The sequence below is a fragment of the Lycorma delicatula genome, chromosome 2, assembly GCF_047948215.1.
Source record: "Lycorma delicatula isolate Av1 chromosome 2, ASM4794821v1, whole genome shotgun sequence".
In the NCBI taxonomy this organism is placed as follows: Eukaryota; Metazoa; Arthropoda; class Insecta; order Hemiptera; family Fulgoridae; genus Lycorma; species Lycorma delicatula.
In genome coordinates this window covers 109361974-109384992 of record NC_134456.1, presented here as the reverse complement: position 1 = coordinate 109384992, position 23019 = coordinate 109361974, and the positions used below count along the sequence as shown (strand labels likewise).

The following is a 23019-nucleotide window of genomic DNA, read 5'->3' as shown; positions in this document are numbered from 1 at the left end:
TAGAGAAAATTCGGTGGTAATTCTTAAAATAATTTTGGAAGTTATCAGTCAAATTATAATTAGACATAAGTCTCATTATTTTAGAAATTTATTACTATACATTTTATAATTTCTTTAGTATTTCATGCGTTTTTCTTATTATTTTTTAAATGGTTTCTCTTTTACTAGAGGAAGAAAGGTGTTCTGAAAAGCATTATGAAATTTGTTAAATCCTTTTAATAACAAAAAGTAGTAACTTTTTAATAACTTTCATAAATTGTTTCTGTCAACTAGATTCCCAAATTTCTAACTAAATCTTTATATCGATCAAGCTATTAAAAGAATAATAGTAATTATTGTCGACTCATGCTTTCATTAACAAATAATGCTATTGCAATTTGACAATGATTTCAAACACTAACACAGCACAAAAGGATAGAAAATTATTGTTAGGTAAATTTGTGTAAATAGGTTGTGAAGATCCTTGTAATTCTAATTGGAGATTGAAACACTTACCCAAACTCAAACCAAGTGAATAATTCATTTGTTTCCAGATTAGAATTGCTTAAAAAGTTAATATTAAAAATTATCACATTCACTGACACTGAATCTATTGTGAATTTTTAAGTTACACAGAAACAAACATAAACTTTTGTAAGGGCACTGAAGCATTAAAAATAATTTCTGCAGATACGGTTCTGGGGCCTATTTTATTAGATTCTTCGGGTCAAAAACCATAAGAAATCACTAATTCTGCCAGTTAATTAACTTCCAGAAAATTTCAGTACGATCTCACTTCATTTATTTAGCTGAAATCCGAGTGAAATCTTTCACTAGTCACAACTCACAAATGAAGCATTTTAAGACACATGTTTAAATAACTTTTCCCATTATTTTCACAGGTAGATTAGATTAGGAAAGGCACTGGAGAACCTCATTATATGCCTGTATATATTCTACCAATTTATTTTGCCTGTAAAATAAATTGGTAGAATATAAATATATTTTGCCAATAGTCTAAAACTTAATTTTGTTCAAATGATTCTCAAAATGATACTGAATATAGTTTATGATAAATAATCAAGCCATGATAAAATGCTCTTAAAGATGATAATGTTAACTGTAGAACCAATTATAAAGTATTTTCTACACAAAGTTGAAAAAAAGGAATCATTGAAATTGATAAAGAAAAGAGGGCTTTTTAGAAAAAAAAAACATCAAATTGGGAAACTCTTTTTCTTTTTTAAGATGGAAAGAAGGTGACATTTAACTGGATCAAAGCTTCAATTTTATTCCCTACTTTAAAAATAATAAAATAAGGAGTATTAATTGAAAAAAAAAAATGGTTATTGTTTGCCTAATAGACTGAGAGCAAGTTTTTTTCACAAACTTAGTATAAATGGATTTAATAAAGCCTTAAACAATTAAATAAGGTGAAATCTGATGATAAGTAACAATTCTACAAATCTAGCAACATGATTAAACTATGAACTTATAATAGTCAACATTTCAAGTCATTTATGGAACAAGCAGGAATGTACTTAAAGTTACTGACATGCTAGAATGTTTTATATTGACTTATTTTGTTTTAGGTTCACTTTGCCCAAACTGCATCATTATGCCTAATTCTTCATTATTTTTTAAGAAGAAACGAAATGAATAGATTTATATTTCACACTGGAAAAAAGTAGCACTGCTTTTGTAAGTATTTAAAAAAACTGTAATAATAAAGTTACAGTAAAGAATATTTGAAAAAAACTCTTACAACTAACCATCTGCATCAGAAGCTGCTCCTTGAAGCCTTAGAACACTTTCATTCATATTGACACTTAAATCACCATGTCGCATTATTCCAACGACTAAATCATAAGTAAAGCCTGGATGAACAGCTTCTGCTTTCGATAAAGCAGCACGGAGTGTTTGTGATGCAGCAACATCACAACGCTCAAGCTAAAAGAAAAAAATAATTCAATAGAAAACAAAAAGAAACATTATTAACCATCAAAAAAAGATGTAACCTCACCAAAAGCAAAGAAATTCATAAAAAGCTTACTAGACTTAGTTTTAGAAATAACTTGAAGGCTATTCTAATAATTTGTACATAAAACCAACATTTAAAAGGAAACTATTTATTAGATTAAGAAAGGTTTTATTATTAGAGACAGAATGTACTTACCTGCGATAGAATAGGGCGTATTAAGACAGGAAGAACAAGCGAAGTGACAGGAGTTTCATCTCCCATTGTCATCCTTCTAAGCAGAAACTTGCAGTATCTTAAAAACAAATGCAATAATATAAATCAATGAGCTATTTAGTAATTTTCTATTCTAACATTTCTCTCGTGAAGAAACTTAAAGAATATTTCAAGTAACAGAAACAAATTCTACAACCTCTGCTTTCCTATTTGATGACGACGTGTTAGTCAAGGAAATACACACAACATAACCTCAGTGCCGTAAAAATACACCACGGCCTCCTGTTTTGCAAAATCAACTAATGTGATAGGGTTGCGCGTTTTCTCCAATCGGGTATGTTTTTAACATGTAAATTGTAAATATTGCTTTTAAAAGGAATAGAATCGATGTACTCTGACTTATTCCTTTGTATTATTTAATATTAGGTATCTTATCGATTTAGAGAAGTAACTAGTTGTTAGTTTTACTGCACTAGTCTATAAGGCCATGGACCGTACCTAAAACAGATATGTTCGGTGAATTCTATCAATAACGGCGGCATACATTTTTAGTTCGTTTGAACTTTACATATTAATTATATTTCAATGAATATAGATTTTAATCTGTTCTATAAGTTGTCTCAAATCTTGTTATAAACCCGTGCGTACTTTTTGTCGTTTACATTGCATTGTAAATTAAGTACTTCGGAGAATATCGTTGAGGATCTTTTGGGTGAGGTCTGTGTAGTTTTATAAGTTATACAATTAACTCTTTTTAAACGCGATATATTGGGACATAAATAAAGCTAAGTCACGTCATCCTCATCGTTTGAAAAAGAAATCAAATTTCTTGTTTGTAATGTCCGATACTATACGATCGTTAAGACGAAGTATAATACAAAAAAATGTCAAACAATTCTACAAAAATGGATGTCGATAACCCAGCTGTATTAAAACGATCTAGTAGTGCACCAATGATTAACGATTTAAGTCCTACAATGACTACTTCTTCTAGTACAGTTACCACTTCAAGGCAAGTATAATTATGAATTTTTATTAACGTTAATATTTTGTTATGTTTTATTTTACTTGGAAATTACACATTCTTTGATATTTTTCTTTTAATTATTTTTTTTAGTTTCACAGATTTACACAAGTACCTGATATAACGCTGATTTTTTTGTGTACAACATATTTCTTTATACTTCATACTCTTGTGTATCTGTCTGCATATATTGCTTAGGAGCCAAACTATAACATGTCATTCATATTTTGCATCAGGTAGATTGTAAGATAAGTTTTATTGGACACAGGCCATTTGAGTTCATATTAGAGATTCTTTATTTCTACTTATTATCCAAGGGAATTGCTCTGTATTTTCACTTTGTAGACATAATTAACATTACATTGCTTACTATATGTAAAAACGTTTATGCAGTTTTCCATATTGAGTATTAGTTTTATGGGATGCATTGAACAGAATAAAAACTATTAAGTTCAAAAGTTTATTATGGAGTATGTAACTAGGATTGTATAAACCTACATTTTCTTTATATTTTTCTTCTGAATATTTCAGTAGGGAATCCACTTTTCATTATGAAGTAATATTCTAATTCTTATTTTAAATTTTGACCATATCAAGTTACTGATTTGATGCAGCTTATTGAAATTATATTGTTTTTAATTTATTAATTGGTCTCTTTCCTTAACCATTTTTTATCCCGCTTTGAGTAATTAAAAATAGAATCTTGCTGAATATGAACACAGCTTAACCTGTTGAAAATTAATTCTGATTTATCAGAACATTTAATATCAGTGGAATATGAGTGGCAAGTTACCTTTTGTAAAGGAAATTTTATTGTTTTGTTTTATGCTGCTAGACACTGATATTATTGGAAATAAATTGTATATATAGTTGTTTTATTTTATGGAAAATTGTTTTCCAATATTATATTTTCCCCTTACATTAACTGCCAATGTATAAAATAAATCTGTGATAAAATATTTTATTTTTTACTTCAGTTTGGTTACCTTGAAAATGGTTGGATATCTGTGAAATTTAATCAATTCAGGGTAAGTTTTGAAACATTAATCTAGTATACTTCCTCTGAGATCATATCACTTTATCTAGAAAACAAATTGGAGGGGAAATGAATGTGTTATTAGTGAAAAATCGGTGAAAATACTTGAATAATTTAAAATCAACTATATATGCATCTCTGCCACAGTTCTGCCAGCTCTATATGGTTAGTTGTGTTTCCTGTAACAGTCATTTTTTTTATCATATATGTTTTAGTCAAGTAACTAGAAGCAGGTGCAACCAGTTGCATCACACATACAGTAACAGTGGCAGTGACTGTGTTGATTGATCCTCCCTGTTGTACACTGACATACTCCTTAAAAGATTGAAAGTAAAAAACACAAAAATGGTAGCTATTTATCTAAAGATTATTCGCAAGCCCAAATTTACTGAATATGTTGTTTAGTATAGCATAAATGGGGAAAATTTGCCATCATTGTTCAAAATTTGTTAACCTTTTGTTACCCTTCAAGGTCAAGTTTCAAAAAATCATAATTGTTTTTTAGATTTTAACATGAATATTATACTCATCAAAAATCAAGTTGATATCTACATTTGTTCCCAAGAAATTAAAAAAATAGCCAAGTTTTAAACAAAATTCAAAAATTCATTTCAATTCTTTAAACCTGGAATTTCAAAGTTTGTTTTTAAATATTAACATGAAGATTTCATACACCAAAAATCAAGTTTATATATCTACCATTTTTTACCGAGATATAAGAAATGTGTTAAATCTCATTGTTACTCCATTTTAACTCTGTAAACTCAGAATTTCAGAAATTCCTTTCTTGGTGTACATTTAGACTGTAAGGAGAACATGTATAGAAATTTTCATCAATTTATCTTCAGTACATTTTGCTGGGTGTTGTTTATGAATGACTCATGACATATTATTTTATATATATACTAGCATCCACGTTGCGACCTGGCCTGCGCTACATGGTTACTTACGTTTCCTGTTGTGGTCAGGGGTTATTTAGCCGGTCGTGACTCGTTTCGCTTGCCCTTCCCATCTAGCCAGAGGGCTCTACTCTTTGGATCTGGTGTGTTCATTAAACTTATGCTTGTGAGAATAATAAATCAAAATTATAGCCTGGCCTGTTCAATTTATAAACAAAAGATAAATATTAAAAAACACAACTGCCAAAAAAACATTGGTCTTTAATATAGGATGAAACATTTGGTTCCAAAATGACTTTTTACTTTGCTAGCAAATTTCCTGTTTGAATTTTGAAAATTGAAAGATTGGTTTTGAAGATATAACAACATTTTTGAATAATGTGATTTGATAGATCATGAGTGTACCTGTTGTGCATGCCAAAGTTAGTCTTCAACCTATTAACAAATGACTCCATTTGAATTATTGAGATTTAATTTTTCGAACATGGCACCATTTGGTATGATAACTATTATATATAATTTTAGTTACTAAAAAAAAAAATTATATATAATGAATTATTGAAATCAGATGATTGTTTGCAGGAATATTTTAAGAGCATCCCATTGCACCTCCCAAACAGTGCCCTAGAGGCACCCATTTGTTACCAGTTAATAGTGATGATTGGTCTAGTCTCACATGAGAGTAGTCCCCACAGGAAACTCATTATTATTAATCAGAATTTTTTTAAATTTACGTAATATTAAAGTAAATTTAATTCTATTATTTTTGTAATATTATTCATTCAATTGATTGTAATCACTCAGTACAAACCCAGTTCACAAAGTGGTAGAGGCTCAAAGTTCATTAATTCAATTCATTAAAGTTTGTGCTTCAACAAGCAAATCTCTACTACTATATATACGAGGTGCGACAATAAAGTAATGAGACTGATATTTCTGTGCAAGATGTGGCAACCCAGCAGCTTGCGTAGGCACACCATCTTTGACCTTGGTCTATAAGCTACTTCTAATCCAAGCGGCACATTGATGCAACTGCTCAGTCGTGAGTTGTGCTGCAATAAGTGAACACGTGTTTGTGTCTCTCGTCGGTATGCCATTTCTTTTTGCGTTAAATTGGGTTAAGAAGGGTGGAAAATTCTTCTACCTTCGTAATCTTTTCTCATCCTATTTTTATATTCAGTAGTCCATCCACATTATTTCTATTACATTTCATTACTTTCGTTTTCTTCTTGTTTATTTTCATGCAGTATTTCATACTGCATGGGACTTCATCCATGCTATTCACCGTTTCTTACATTTTTTTTACTTGGCAGGAATTACTATATCATCAGCAGATTATAACATCTTTATCTTTTCACCTTGCACTGTTACTCCAGATTTAAATTGTTCTTTAACATCATTAATTGAGTTCTATATAAAGATTTAAGTAACGGGGATAGGGAACATCCTTATTGGACTCCCTTTTTTATTACTGCTTCTTTCTTATGTTCTTCAATTATTACTGTTCCAGTTTGGTTCCTGTAAATGTTAGTAATTGTTCTTCTATTTCTATACTTTAAAATGCTGAACATTTTATTCCAGTCTATGTTATCAAATGCCCTTTCTAAGTTTATAAATGCCAAGTATGTCGGTTTGTTTTTCTTTCCTTCTACTATTAATCTGAGTGCTAAAATTGCTTCCTTAGTCCCTATACTTTTCCTGAAACCAAATTGGTTTTCTCCTAACACTTGTTCCACACTCCTCTCAATTCTTCTGTATAGAATTGTTAAGATTTTTGATACATGAATAGTTAAGCTAATTGTTTTGTATTCTTCATATTTATCTGCTCCTGCTTTCTTTGGTATCATAACAATAACACTCTTAGAACTTTCCCTTTTTCATAAATATTACACACCAGTTGGTATAATCTACCTATCACTTCCTCACTTGCGCTGCACAGTAATTCTGCAGGTATCCCGTCTGCCCCAGGAGCCTTTCTGCAGTTCAGATTTTTTAATGCTCTATAAAATTCAGTTCTCAGTATTGTATCTCCCTTTTCAACTTCCTCTTCATCCTCTATAACACCAGTTTCTAATTAGTTTCCTCTGTATAACTCTTCAATATATTCCACCCATCTATTAACCTTTTCTTTCATATTATAAATCTATGATATGATAGGAGAAACCTACTCCTGTCTGCCCTTTATTTGATGATGAGTTAATTATTCTAAAATCATCTGACCGAAAGTTCTTTTCTTCTTCCTATCAAACCTCGCTAATTTGTACTACATCTACATTTAACCTATCCATTTCCCTCTTTAAGTTTTCTAACCTACTAACCTTTTTTAGACTTCTAAAATTCCATGCTCTGACTCATAGAATGTTATTTTTTAATTTTCTGATGACCCCTTCCTTAGTAGTCCCCACCCAGAGATCTGAATGGGGGCTAGTGTTTATCAACAGAATATTTTATCAAGGAAGGCGCCTCCATCTTTGCTACATGGAAATATAGAGAGCTACATTTTGTTGGGAAAAAAATGGTTGTAGTTTTCCATTGCTTTCAGTTGCGCAGTACTCAGAAGATTGAGTACTGATATGACTGTTTAAGTCCTCCTGACCTACGCCCTTAACAACTACTGAATTAGCTGTTGCCCTCTTTCAGGAATCTTTCTTAGTCTGGCTCTTAACAGATACCTTTCCAATATGGTTGCACCTTCGGTCCAGTTACTCTGAATCACTTAGCACTCAAGCCTCCTCACCATTGTAAGGTCTCATGATTCAGAGAAGGAAATTATTTTATTATGGAAATAAATTATTATTATTAATGATTATTATTTTACTGTGTTACAATACCCATGTAGATGGCATATTAAAGTAATACTACTAAGCTATCTCTAAAAATTGGTTATTGTGACTATCTGTTATAATGACTTAAAATCATCAGTGTCTTGGAGGTCACTATAAACGATAAATATATATATATATATAATCTGACATTCCCAGAAACATAAGGATTCCAACACGGTGTCATACATCTAAATCGGTTCAGCCGTTGAGCTGCTGTGGTGAAACAAATATATGCACATACATCCTAAATACATTATGTATCTTTTTGAGTAGTTGAGTAAAAATATTATGCATTGTAATTTCTTCAGAGTAACAGTTCGGTCAGTACAAGACCTGAAACTGAGTGATCCAAGACTGTGGGTTTAAAACAGTCAGCCAATATGTTAAAAATATGAATTGTAGCTGGTTACCCATACTTCGTATAGGTAAAAATGTATTTTGTCTGGTTCTTAACATTGCCTGACAAGCATCATTAGGAGGTGACCATTTCTCATTTTTTTGAAAAAAATCTTCATTTCATTTTTTAAAAAAATTTTAATTCTATTTTATGGTTTTAGTCAAGTAATAGGAGGCAGGTGCAGCCAGTCGCAGCACACATACAGTAGCAGTGGCTGTGTTAGTTGAGCTGCCTTGCCATACACTGTCATGCTTCTTAAAAAAATGAAATTGATTATCTAATGAATATCCTGTTTAGTAGTCAGAAATGGGGAAAATTTGCATTCATTCAAATTTTTTGACCTTTTTTCATCCCTTTCAAGATAACATTTCAAAAATCTAGAAGCTAGTTTTTACATATTTATTGAAAATTACACACACCAAAAATCAAGTTGATGTTGTGATTTGAACATGTATATAAATTTTCATAAATTTATTTTCAGTAGTTTTTGCTGGGCGTTGATGAAAGTTAGTCAATTAGCATATGGTCAGAACATTTTTTTCTGCATGTCTTTTCATTCAACTTATGTTTTGTTTGTAGATCTAATATAGTAGTTAGAGTTCAGTAGTCATAAAAAAATCTTGGTTGTGAGATTTCTTCGACTTATCTTGTGCCAATCCCACCAGACTTCACAAAACAATTAATAAAGAACCAGTATTTCATAAGCCAAAGCTCATGAATTATTAAAGCTCAGTTACATACATAATTACAGTTAATGAACAAAATAAATTGTTCATCTTCCTAGAACTCACCATACCCCAGTAGCCATTAAGCACATTTATAAACTAGTTAGAAAATGCATTAGTTACAAACTTATCTCTAAAACAATTAATCACCCTGTGAATATAATCGTGCAACTTTTTCCAAACATGTTAAGGCTTGTATGTACCAGTGAAGAATATTTAAAGCAGTAGCGAAAAAATTAACAGCTTTAAATTTGCATGGGGTCTACAAACATGGACTATTATGTTCCTAATTATATCAGCATAAATGTCTTGAATGAAAATGTAAATTTGTAGCATTTAAAATTCTGTTGATTTATTTCACTGTCAAAGAGTTTTTATCACAGTGGATATTTTTGATACTTAATAAATTTGTTTATTTTTTTTTAAAGTTTTGTAAAAAAGTTGATAAAAATTGTAAATATCTTAAGGTTAATTACACGAGGTTTCAAAACTAAGGAAAAAGGCAATGTCCTCAAGTTGTTTGTGATTGGATTTAAAATTTCAACAGAACAGACATGTTCATTCTGTATTAAATATAAAGTGTCTTCCATCCTTTATTAACTATTGAAAATTATACAATTACCAATTGCGCCTCACTTTGTCTTATCCTAGTTTCTCTACAGCTAAAATAAAATTTTCTCTAATTAATAAAATTAAAAATAAAATTATCGTGTAAAAGAGAAGTTCACTGCTAATAAAATTACTTTATAAACAAATCTACATTACCTAACCACAATATTAACACTAGTAACAATACAACTTATCACATTGAAATCAAATTGTTAGCCGAGTCTTCTACAATGTTTACAGTAGAATTATGCAAAACATTCATGTCCATGCATGTCTGTTCACTTTCGTGTTTAAACATACATTTTTGAGCTAGTTATATATACTATTAAGTAACAAACTATCTAGAATGTAAGCTATGTCATTATAGACATGACAAAATATTTTGTATAGTAGGTCTACATTATTATCTGAAAAAATACATGGTGTGAATTTTTTGGATACATTCTTCACAGTTAGAAGGAACGGGAACGGTGTTTTTAGCAGTGTTGATGGCTTCATTATTCGTCAACTCCTCATGAGTAACAAAATAGATTTGATATGGTTTTAAAGTACATAAAAAGTATTTACTGCTGTAAAAATTTCAGATTTCTTTCTTCTGTCCCACATGTGGTTTTTGGGCTCCAAAAATGAGACATTTTCAAAATCTTACGATTTGGCGGTCATTTTTATTAATGATGAACACTTGATAACAGTCCAATTTTTTTTATAAGAACTACTAGTACCTAAGAGTTAAACGGTAAAAAACAGGCCTGTTACCTTAAGCCCTTCATTATTTATTTTGGGCCCAACATTTGAAAAAAAACAACAATTTGTAAATGTAAATTCAGTAAACATAACAGGATTTGGTTGTGTAACACCAAAATAATTTTTCAGTATGCTAAGATGAAGTTCCATCCTTACTCTTTCCAAAAAGCTCTTTTTGACCTCTGTATGATATAAAATAAGAGTACTACAACTCATGGAAAAAGTGATGAAAATGGCTGTTTTTGCGTGTTTGCAAGTTAGAAAGTCTATTACTCAAGAAAAATATTTTTTGGCCACTACAAGGTGGGTAGTTATCATATACCAAACATCATAAAAATCAAAAATAGTGATTCATTGGTTGAATTGAAATGGAATACCCCCTGGTGACGGAACTGATTATTTAGTGTGTTATTTCATAGATCTCATTCCCATGGCAGCGCAGAATTTTTTTTAATGCTATAACTCAATATTTTATTCAGACCTGCGGGAAGTTGTATATAATTTAGTGCATACATTTTCAGAAAATCAGCTGAATAATCAACTAAAATTTTCAATGGAGACCAGTGCAGTTAAATATTTGTTTAAACATGATATCAAAACACCCACGGTAAAATTTTGCAGAAAGAATGAAATAAAATGCACACTGTGACAGAAAACGTTAAAATTATTATATATCAACTTAGTTGTACAAAATTGGCAATATTTTCAGGAAATTAGCATATTGTGTCTTTGAAAACATTTAAAAAATACACAAGCTGATTGGAGTAACTAATTAAACATATAAATGATGCAGTAATCCAAATGTACGAAAGTTAAATGTAGGTAATTTACTTATTATTGCTTTGATTAGAATGAATGCATATTCACATAAACAGCATTGTACACAACAGAATCAACTTTTGTTAATCGTTTGGTAAAATCTGGATATTCATTTAGAACAGAACATAAATTTTACATTAATACAAAAACGACTTTTTTTTTTATATGGCCACATAGGATCACTTTAGCCAATCCATTATCCAAGCCTCTTTCAAAGCTGTTCAGGCCTTGTGATCCTCCCAGAATTTTTTCATATGTTCCTGATCTCCATACCCTTTCTGGTGTTGAAAATATTCATGTTGTGAGTATCTTGCTGGTTAGTGTGAAGTGAGTGGTTTTTGCCCTTGATTTTTTCATTTAATCTTATCTTGTCTGTGGTATCTTCTGGCGTAAGGCCAATTTCCTTCAGATCTTTTCTTGTTTCTCTGATCCATCTGCATCTTGACCTGGTGTTTTGCTATTTTATACATAGCCTTGAAATCAAAACTTAACAATATGAAATTTTAAAGGCACATAATTGAAAAAAAATAACCATAAAATGGAAAAAAAACATAGATCAAATATTTGGTAATGTGATGGAAATGTTTAAACTTCAAAAAAATACAGCTGAATTTGTATAAAAATAATTTAAGATGTCAAACAAGTTCATCAGCAACTTCTTATTTAACTACCTTCTGTATAGAGTTTATTTTTTGTGAGATTTTTCAAAACTATGTTTGCTTTGTATTTTGAAATTTCATAGTTTCTTGGCAGCTGTAATGGTGGGATTTTGCTCTGCTTTATTTAACAGAGCTTACTGCTCTGGTAATGTTGATGCCATTTTGAAATCAGGGCCATAATTTATAATACTACAAAATATCCAAGACTGTTTTTTTAGATTAGCCCTGAATATTTTAGGAAGGTATAGTATTACAATTTATTTTTAAAAAAAATTAAAAATTGAACAGCTTGTGTGAAAATATTTAATAACTTTGAAGCACATGTGTAACTAACCTAATCAAAATTCGTTTATGTTGTTGTTTCTCTGCAGTAGTATTTCTATTTGCAATTAAAATTATTGAAAAAAATTTAATAAAATTTAAAATAATAATTATTTTTTCAATTTAATATTTTTCTAAATTTATTTTTTATGTAATACTGGTTTATTTTACGCAACAGAATGACAAAAGTAAATGCCGTTTGGAAATTAGAGAGGGGGGGTATGATGGGATGCCACCGTAACGTCTCGGCAACCGCTCTCCGATTTTCACGATTTAAACGGCGTATGTAACAGCAGGTCGAGCGGTAACTGTTTAACGCATCGGGTACACTCTTCATCGATCGGAAATTAAATCGTTTAGCTCTATGTTTTGATTGCACTCACCGTAAAACGTACCGACCCGATCTTTCGCTAAATACGCTCAAACCTGTGCGCTAGCGCAGCTGTAAAGTATAAACATTTGAAGACTAAAAAGTATGTAAAAAATCGTTTAAACTCCACTCTTAAATTAAACGCACTAAAATGTAAAAAATAATTTTAGGACGGTATCTCAGAATGGATTAGACAACAAAATTTGATGGTGATATGTAAGATAATGCGAGTCGTAGCTTCAAATTAAAAATTTTATGTTTTTGCCAATTTTTTTCACATGCGTGATGAATGGTTTAAAGAGTGGGGTGCAAACAAAAACGCACAAGAAAAAATTGAAGATAGCAAATTTTTAATTTGAAGCTATGACCCGCATAATCTTATATATCACTATCAAAGCTTGTTGTCAAATCCATTTTGAGATACCGTCCTAAAATTATTTTTTACCTTTTAATGCGTTTAATTTAACAGTGGTTTAAAAAAAATTTTTACATGTTTTTTATTTGTTTACTTGATTGTTTTTCTTCATAAAATAATGACATACAACCAAAATGTAGGCACCGGAATGTACCGTCACTGCGGAAAATCCCGATTTGTTAGTATCAATTTCTAGAGTTAAATCTCTTAATTTAACTTTCGTTATATCAATTTTCATCATATCAATTTCAAAAAAAAATTATTTTTACACATGATGTAATCAATTTTAGATACCTGATAATCCCATTCCGAGACGGCCCATTCCGGTGGGCCTAGCGTCGGAGGCATGCTGTAGGCACGCCCCGCAGCTAGTGTTATGCTTAAAGTGAGACTCGGGAAGATATCGACTTTAGACATAAAATTATTCTTTATTAATGTAAAACTTTTATAAAGAACTTTGCCTCTTTTATGAATAATTATTAAATTTATTTTGAAAATTATATCATCAAACTATCCACCATTTTTCTGTACATTTTTGTGTGAATATTCTTATCGTGTAGCATATTTTTTTTTTTTTTGTGACTGAGGTGGAAATGCATTTACGCACGAAGTGTCGGACTCCTGGTGGTGGTCTAATCCAACCGCCATCAACAGACTACCGACTAAAACCATCCCCCTTGGAGTAACCCTACGCATCCCGGAATCACCCCGAGGCATTACTTCGAGATGTGTAGGCCCCCTTACGAACTACGACTTAGAACATGTAGATATATCGCGACTTCAATAGCAATCTGCGACCCAACATATTTCTCTTACCGTCAACCTTATTGGTAATTATGAATAAAACCTTACCTCCTCCTCGGTTTTCTTTTTCACTACTGCCCTGATAAACGTGGCCACGACAGCCCAGGACGTCTCACTTCTTAACATTATCTCTCCGATACTGTCCGGGGAGATGGGACCCACTTCTTGGACTACCTGCATTCTCAGGAGCTCCCATCTAGGGCACACAGAGAATGTGTGCTCGGCAGAATCGACTGCTGCCTTGCAATAAACGCACTCACGGGTGTCTCTCCTTCCCCTCTCAAACAGATAGGAGTTAAAACACCCGTGTCCACTAAAGAACTGGGTGAGATAGAATTCCAACTCCCCCAACCCTCTATCCACCCAGTTTTGGACGCTAGGCAGCAGTCTTCTTGTCCATCGCCCTTTTTGGGAATCCTCCCACCTACTCTGCCAGCAAACCAACAGATCTCGCCTAGTCTCGTTACTGTTTTTGCCCTCCTTCCTCTCCTTGGCTAGCAGGTCGAGAGGAGGAAGCCCGGCAAGGACCATAGCTGCCTCAAACGAAACGGTACAGTAGGCTGAGACCACACGTATCGCCATTCTTCGTATCCGCTCCAGGATATCCCGGTCTCTGGCAATGCACAGCCCCGCCTCCCACACCGCAACGCCATACAGCATTATAGAATCTACCACCGATGCCAGCAGACGTCTCTTCGACTGACGTGGCCCTCCGATGTTTGCCATAATGCGGCACAATGCCGAAGCTGTTCTTTCGGCCTTGCCGGCGATTTTCCTGATGTGTACCTGGTACGTCAGTCTCTTGTCTAGCCAGACGCCTAGATACTTTACCGCCGGAGCCGGCACCACGACAGTGCCCCTAACCGAGAATGTCACATCAGCAAGTCTCCTCCTCCCGGCAAAGACAATGGCTTGCATCTTATTGACACCCACTTCCAATCCGCTGGCGTCGAACCAGTCCATGATTCTGTCGATTGCGTCGGCGGCTTTGGCCATCAGTTCCGCCTCCGTACGAGCAACCACCAGTAGGCCTAGGTCATCGGCGTACGCTATGGTTTGTGACCCCTGAGGCAGCTCCAGCCTGAGAACCGGGCCAAGTTCCATAAAGAAGACCCAAGAACAGAACCTTGCGGCACGCCCGCGGTCATCACTCTTGTTACCACGTTACCGTTCGAATCATAGACTATCTCCTTCTCACTGAGATAGTCGTGAAGAATTCTCCTCAAATAGTCACTGACTCTCCTCCTCTCCAAGACTTCTGTTATAAGGCCCCCGGGCAACGTGTTGAACGCGATTCTGATATCGAATAATATGTGACCCGCGATCTTCCTAGTTCTACGGGTGCCGCTCAATGCCTCCTTGATGATAGCAACTACCTTGGAGACCGCATCAGTAGTCGACTTGCCCTTACGGAAGCGGTACTGACTATCCGCAAGGCCGCCGCTGGCCACGATCTCCTCTTCAAGCCTCGAGAGTAGTAATCGTTCAAAAAGTTTTCCTCCTGCGTTAAGCAGACAAATCGGACTGTACGCCGCAGGCTCCTCGACTGACATACCCGGCTTCTTAATTAAAACCAGCCTCGCTCTCTTCCATTCCACTGGGAATCGCTCGGAGAACAAAAGGCCGGTCATAAGGTCCGCGACCAGCCGGGGGGGCTACGTCAAGTATCTTTATCACCTCAGCTGGTACCTCATCAGGCCCCGGGCCCTTATGGGAGATACATCTGGGAGGTACTTATGGGAAGAGGAGTCTGTGAGCGATCACAGATTTATTTTTTTCCAGGTACTGTTGCCCGACTCTGTGCAGGAAGTTAGGTCAACGAGGTGGAGGCCCACTTCGCTGGAGCTGGAGCGGATAAAGGAAGTTCTGAAGAGGGAGGTTGCGGATACAGAGATCCTTTCCTTTGAGGATTCGTGTAGTCTCCTGAGCAAGGCGTGCGAGGAGATGAAACCCGTAGCTGGGAACACCAGGCGGAGGAGATTCTATTGGTGGAACCCAGAAGTAGCAGCTAGAAGAGCTGATTGCATTCGGGCTAGGAGGAAGTATGTTAGGGAGGGTCGAAGGAACGGTGGGGGAGGCAGACAAGAGGCCCTGGATGTTCTTCATAGTGCAAAGAAAGCCTTCAGAGACGCGATCCTGAAGTCCAAGAAGCAGAAGTGGAAGAGTTGTGTCTGCAGTTGGACAGGAACCCTTGGGGGACGCCTACCGTATTGTGACTAGTAAGTTTGGTAGGTCTCTTCCCATTCTGCCGGCCGTGCTCCTGAGGAAAGTGGTGGAGGAGCTGTTCCCGGTCAGTGAGACTGTGACCAGAGCAGAGTTAGTCGCGGATGACATCAGGCGTTTAGTTTTACAAGTATAATCAGACAAAGTATAGCCAGCCCACCATTTTATAAAAATCCTGTATACAATTTTTTCATTAATTGTAACCTTAATTAAGCTCTTCAGGTATTGTGAACTTGGGATAGTATATATTTTCAACTCCCTTTTTTTTAGCTCTGACTTATCAACAAGATCGCACTGTCATGCGATCTTGTTGATTTTGCTTTAATTAAATAATTCCGTTTAATTTAAAGCTGAGAGAAACTTCGAATATTCTTGACATGTAGCTTTATAGTAATGTTAATTAAATATCGCTCAGAGTTTTAAAATTTGGATTTTGTACAGGTGAAAAACAAGATTTAAATGATAAATATGATTAAAACTACAATCAAATAAATTTAAAATGCATGATTATTTTCTTAATGAATAATTTTGAGTAAAGCAGCTTTTATATTTACAATGTTCCCAGGAGCGTAAACTGTTTTCTAATGGGCCATATAATGAATTATATGGCATGAATAGTCCTATTCATGCCATATAATGAACTGGTATCATTACTCCTTTTTATCTGTAACAGAATAGTTTTTGAATTGCAGCTAGCCTTTTGTTCCAGTCAAATAAGTGTTAATATAAACTTGCACTAAATTTTAGTGTAAACTTGCTCTACATTTTCACACTTTCTATCTTTCTATCTGTGCACTACAAATACATTAAAATCAAGTACTCTTCTATTCCATTATGGTATTTAATAAATTGAAAACATTTAATCACAATATTAAGGACTCAGTTCTTCTTAAATAACTAGTGTTGCTGACTTAAAATAGGTAATTTCCCATGTCTCACCTGTATAAAAGGAATTTTAGAAAAACCTTCATACACAAAAATGTTCATAATCCATAACACCCAACATACACATATAAGAGTATGTTCAACAATCTTAAATGTATAAAGATCATTTCACTTATGCTTAGAATTGATGTAAACAAACTTGGTACATGGTTATTTGTTTGGTCTACCTTAAGCTCACTGAATTGGATAGGCATGGTGTGTCCAATATTGCATTGTATGGTTGTCCAATATTGTGTGTTGATAGTTTAACATAACATGTAATATTAAATTGTTTTGATTTCAATATTCCTCAATATTTTATGATGAACTAACTGTGTCATTACATTAATTTAAATTCTTCTTTTTTTTTTAATACTATAATCCACTACTGTGTCATCATTTTTTGTGCAACTGTATAAACTATTATTTTTGTTTATTTAAAGAACTTCATTTGTCTTCTTTTGTGAATGTTATGCTATGAAGTATACTAATTTGAATTATCCATCAATGTAGTTTTGCTTCTTAGTTAATACAGACGGGTCCAAAAAAATGTGCTCACTGTTTGTAATTAAATAATATTTGAACAAAAAGACTTAACACACACTAATCCAATGTGTACTGTAGTGTAAGGTATTAAATTTTTCATGGTAGGCAGAGCTGGCAATTTATGCTGCGCATGCGCAGGTCGTTGATGGTGGAATGAGCCAGTCATACTAGCCAGTGCAGCAGAAGACAGTTGAGTAGAGCAACAGTAGCTGACGTTCGTTTATTGTTTGCTGCATGTAAGGCTGTACTGAAGTGGTACTGGAAGTACAAGAACATTCACGAGATACAACGGCAATGGCAGAGTTTAAAGATGTGCACAAGGAAAGATCCAGCCTACCATGAACAGCTACAAGTCCGGTGTCCAGTGCTGTGGTGTTGCAACATTTCACCTGATCACCGCAAAAAATCAGTGAACCTGGGGGCGCACAAAAATGGGTGAGCTGGTTAAGTGTAAGACACATTCTGAAGAGTGCAAAGTGGAAAGTGTACATTCCAAGACTGCTACATGCAATGAATGAGGACAACCCAGATCAAAGGATAGAGTACTGTGAATGATGTCAGTACATGGTTGGCGAGGATGTGGAAATTGCAGAGAAGTTTGTGTGAACTGACTAGGTGCAATTCAAACTTTTAACAGTACTGTGAACCACCACAATTGTGTCTACTGGGCTCCTGAAAATCCTCATGCTCGTGTGGACAGGGCAGTGAATCTTCCAGGGATTGCTGTGTGGTGTGGTCTATCAGTGCGTGGTTTGATTGGTTCCTTGTTCGAGGGGACCATAACTGGTGAGGCGTACCTTGATATGCTTCAGACAAGGATTTTTCCTGCCATCCAAAATGTGTATGGTGCAACAAGATGGAGCCCCACCTCACTACCATCAAGATGTCAGGTTGTACCTCTATAAAACTCTACCCAGACGGTGGGTGGTCAAAAAAGTGCTGTTGCGTACCTACTTTGGGTCCTGATTTGACACCTCTGGGGGGACGTCAAGTATGACATGTATCGACAAAAATCAGCAACAGTCGACGAGCTATGTGAAAAAAATCATAATCATGTGCTACCAGTATACTAGATACACTAACAGCCATATTCGGTGTGCAGTTTGGCACCATGGGCGTTGTATAGAAACTGCCAGTGGTCATTTTAAACACCAAAAACAGTTTTAAAAATATGTATTTGAACGCCTTAATATGGACTAGCAAGGAATAGCAAATAGTGAGTAGATATTTTTTTTGGACCCTTCTGTATATATCAATCTGGCAGACAACCTCAGCGTCACACTTTAAATGTTTTATTTTTTTAGTTAAGTTTTTATAGAAGATGATGAAATACTTTGTTTATTCATTTACTTGGTTTATTATACTTTCTTTTTGTTGAAGTGTATTTTTTGGTGTGTGGTTCTTCGTATTTTAAAAGTTGTATGTTACAATCTGTAACATATTATTATTACATGTAACTTATTATTATTTGATTGTCTAAGACTGGATATATTTATTTTTATTGCTACTGATGCTCAATTGTACGTGGAGACAAATGATGCATAGCAAATTTTGTCTACTACATAAGGAATTGTTTTATTTTATCAAAATTACAGTAGAACAGTTAGTTTATTTCAGTTCCAACCACAAGTAAAATGGATTAAAAATAGAATTTTGTGCAGTAGTTCCACACTATATTGCTATTCCATACTGTGTTGCACCTCAATCAACTTGAACCACATATTTTGTAAGTCACTGTAGGTTTAATGCAAGATAAATACAAAGAACTCTACTAATCATCAAATTCATTTTTCACTAAGCAAAATATTTGTTGGAAACTGTTGTTTCAAATGATAGAATTATCTTCATTTTTTTATTTATTTTGGGGCCACATTGGACCACTTTAGTTATCTATGTTTCAGTTCCTCTTGAATTTCTTTATTAGTCTGGCCTGTTGATTATCCCAGTATTTGTTCATTCTATCGGATCATTGCTTCCTGACCTCATGTGTAACCTCCACTTTGTTATGCCTTTCTAATTTTTTAATGTTGAATCTATTGTTTTGAAGTGCACAGTTAATTTTCGTTTTATCACAGGCTTCCTCAACCCTCAAGCCAGTTTCTTGAAGACCTCTTTGGATTTCTCATGTTTTCCACAGGTTTTTTTGTTAATATTCCTTGTGACCAGTTGTTTTAGAATTGAGTTCTCAGGCATTCTTAATACATGGAAAAAATGGGTAACCTTTGTTTTTTCATTGTACTGAGAATCAAGTTGACTTGTTTGTAGACTGTTTCATTTGTGGCAGTTGGCCAGACTCCATCCTTTTGATAATTTTTATTTAAACAAGTTCTGATAATTCACCTTTCTGTTTTAAGTAATTGGTTCGTTTTACTTTCATTCTTGGTCTGAAAGGTAGTCTCACAAGCATAAAGCGCCACGAGAAGAACTACTGTGTTAAAATGGTGAATTTTGGATTTTATTGAGAGACATTTTTTATTGTATGTTTGACAAGTTAGACTTTGTGCGCTCTTTTAATTTTAGTTATTCTGTTTTGCCATGATTGTTTTTCCTTTAATTTACAGTGAATGATTTCACCTAAGTATTTAAATTGTTCAACTATTTTTATTTCTTTATCATTATTGTATATTATTAAGTTAGTATATAGTTGTTATAATTAAGTTATTCTTAACTTATTTAGTATATTAGTCTTTAAAATCTGTACATGTGTATTCCCATATCAGTTTGTCATCCACTTCAATTCAAAGTACTAAATGTTCATACTACATTATATGTGTAAGTCTCATTTCATTTTCTATAAATTTCAATACTTATTGCTTATGGGACACCACAACAACTTATTATTTTTTTACTTTACATTTTTTATAACATATTGCTTCCTGAAGAAAGGCAGAAAGGCTCTTGGAATAGATGGAATACCTGTAGAATTACTGTGCAGTGCTGGTGAGGAAGTGATTGATAGATTTTACAAACTGGTGTATAATATTTATGAAAAAGGGTAAGTTCTGTCAGAATTCAAAAAGAGTGTTATAGTCATGATACCAAAGAAATCAGGAGCAGATAAATGTGAAGAATACAGAACAATTAGCTTAACTAGCCATGCATAAAAAATCTTAACTAGAATTCTGTACAGAAGAATTGAGAGGAGTGTAGAAGAAGTGTTAGGAGAAGACCAATTTGGTTTCATGAGAAGTATAGGGATAAGGGAAGCAATTTTAGTGCTCAGATTAATAGTAGAAGGAAGATTAAAGAAAAACAAACCAGCATACTTGACATTTATAAACCTAGACATTTATAGAAAAGTCATTCAATAATGTAGACTACAATAAAATCTTCAGCATTTTAAAAAAATTAGGGTTCAAACGCAGAGATAAAAGAACAGTTGCTAACATTTTCAGGAACCAAACAGCAACAGTAATAATTGAAGAACATAAGAAAGAAGCCGTAATAAGAAAGGGAGTCCAATAAGGATGTTCCGTATATTCATTATATTTTAATCTTTACATAGAACTAGCAGTTAATGATGTAATAGAACAATTTAGATCTGGAGTAACAGTACAAGGTGAAAAGATAAAGATGCTACGATTTGCTGATGATATAGTAATTCTAGCTGAGAGTAAAAAGGATTTAGAAGGAACAATGAATGGCATGGATGAAGTCCTGCGCAAGAACTATCGCATGAAAATAAACGAGAACAAAACAAAAGTAATGAAATGTAGTCAAATAACGAAGATGGACCACTGAATGTAAAAATAGGAAGAGAAAAGATTATGGAGCTAGAAGAATTTTGTTATTTGGGAAATAGAATTACCAAAAATGAATGAAGCAGGAACGATATAAAATGCTGAATAGCACAGGTGAAACAAGCCTTCAATCAGAAATATAATTTGTTAACATAAAAAATTAATTTAAACGTCAGGAAAAGATTTTTGAAAGTATATATTTGTAGCGTAGCGTTATTTGGAGGTGAAACTTGGACGATCGGAATACCTGAGAAGAAAAGATTAGAAGCTTTTGAAATGCGGTGCTATAGGAGAATGTTAAAAATCAGATGGGTGGATAAAGTGACAAATGAAGAGATGTTGCGGCAAATAGATGAAGAAAGAAGCATTTGGAAAAATATAGTTAAAGAAGAGACAGACTTATAGGCCACATATTAAGGTAAAGGAATAGTTGCTTTAATATTGGAGGGACAGGTAGAAGGAGAAAATTGTGTAGGCAGGCAATGTTTAGAGTATGTAAAACAAATTTTTAGGGATGTAGGAGGTATACCAAAATGAAACGACTAGCACTAGATAAGGAATCTTAGAGAGCTGCATTAAACCAGTCAAATGACTGAAGACAAAAAAATTGCTTCTTGTTATCTAAATTAGAAGCAAACCACTTAAATGCCAAGTCTCTAAGTTTAAAAATGTTTGAAATTTTCTGGTGAAGGTACTGGTATTAAATATATCAATTAGTATTGGTATCAATGTGGTGGTAGGAATCATTTTAATGATTATATTTCATCAAAACCAGATTTTTTTTTTTTTGAGATTCAGGCTAAATATGTAACTAAATTTAATATCAGGTTTAAATACCATGCTACTCATAAGTCCATGAAAAAGTAAAAATAGCTGTTGTTAAAAAAACATGAAAAGGAATTCACTGATGTTCAGTCTGTCCAGCTTTGGAGATTTGGCTGATATCTAAACGATGCATTTTATATTTTATGCATACAAAAATTTCACAACCAGTATTTTAGCAGCAGTTATATGGCTTCAGAGTTCCATTGATTCAGCAGGGAGTAGGGAAAACAAACAGCATTTTCATGAAGTCCCTTGATAAAATTGTTGTTGTTAAGTCCAACTCTCTTTGCTAATATTGCTCTTTATTGAGAAAATATTTAACATCAGTTGCGCTTTTCTTTAACAGTGATTTGAAGAGTTTTAATGTAATATACTTTTTCATTATCTGAGAATGGTAACTATTTAGAATGTTTCATATATTTGTAAATAACCCAACAATTGATCATTTGGTAGCAAGAAAATACAATCATTTGGATCATGGAAAATATTTATTTATATTTAATATTCTGAATTAATAACCAAACAACTTACTTTTTACATTTATTTTACTTTGATTGTGGCTTCTTCTTCATCATATTTTTCTTTTGAATGTATTAATCTTTTATTTTAGGATTGTGGAATTCCTTTATACAAACATTGCTATGGTTTTTCATTTGTTTTTTTATGCCGTTTGTAAATGTTTTGCATGAGTGATTTATATTAAATGTGTCATTTATGTTGTGGTGTTTATATTTTTATCTCTCTCTTTTAAGTAAATCATTTTGTTTCAACTTGTTTAGTATTTCTAGGTTGTGTTTGAGGGCTTCGTATATATGATTCAGTTTTAATTTAATAAATTTATATTGAAAATAATATATTTCCTGATATATGTATATTATATATATATATATATATATATATAAAATACATTTTCTAGTTGTCTATTGATTTGTTACAATCAT

General features: G+C 33.3%; 2 protein-coding genes across 3 annotated transcripts in view; one reads left to right on the top strand and one right to left on the bottom strand.

Moving 5' to 3' along the window:
* Positions 1–2449, bottom strand: part of Ccm3 (programmed cell death protein 10 Ccm3) — a 28796-nt gene extending 26347 nt beyond the window's left edge. The window contains exons 1-2 of the mRNA XM_075356000.1: positions 2156–2449; positions 1752–1929 (exon numbers count right to left, since the gene is read on the bottom strand). Of these exons, the coding sequence (XP_075212115.1) occupies positions 1752–1929; positions 2156–2227 (250 nt within the window). The 5' untranslated portion in view covers positions 2228–2449. The remainder of the gene's footprint in view (positions 1–1751; positions 1930–2155) is intronic.
* A 15-nt stretch (positions 2450–2464) lies between these two features.
* LOC142319097 (PPP2R1A-PPP2R2A-interacting phosphatase regulator 1) overlaps positions 2465–23019 on the top strand; it is a 58272-nt gene continuing 37717 nt past the window's right edge. The window contains exon 1 of one of the 2 annotated variants that reach the window (XM_075355999.1): positions 2465–3185. In XM_075355999.1, coding sequence (XP_075212114.1) covers positions 3058–3185 — 128 coding nt within the window. In that variant the 5' untranslated portion in view covers positions 2465–3057. The remainder of the gene's footprint in view (positions 3186–23019) is intronic. The other variant, XM_075355998.1, reaches the window with a different exon arrangement.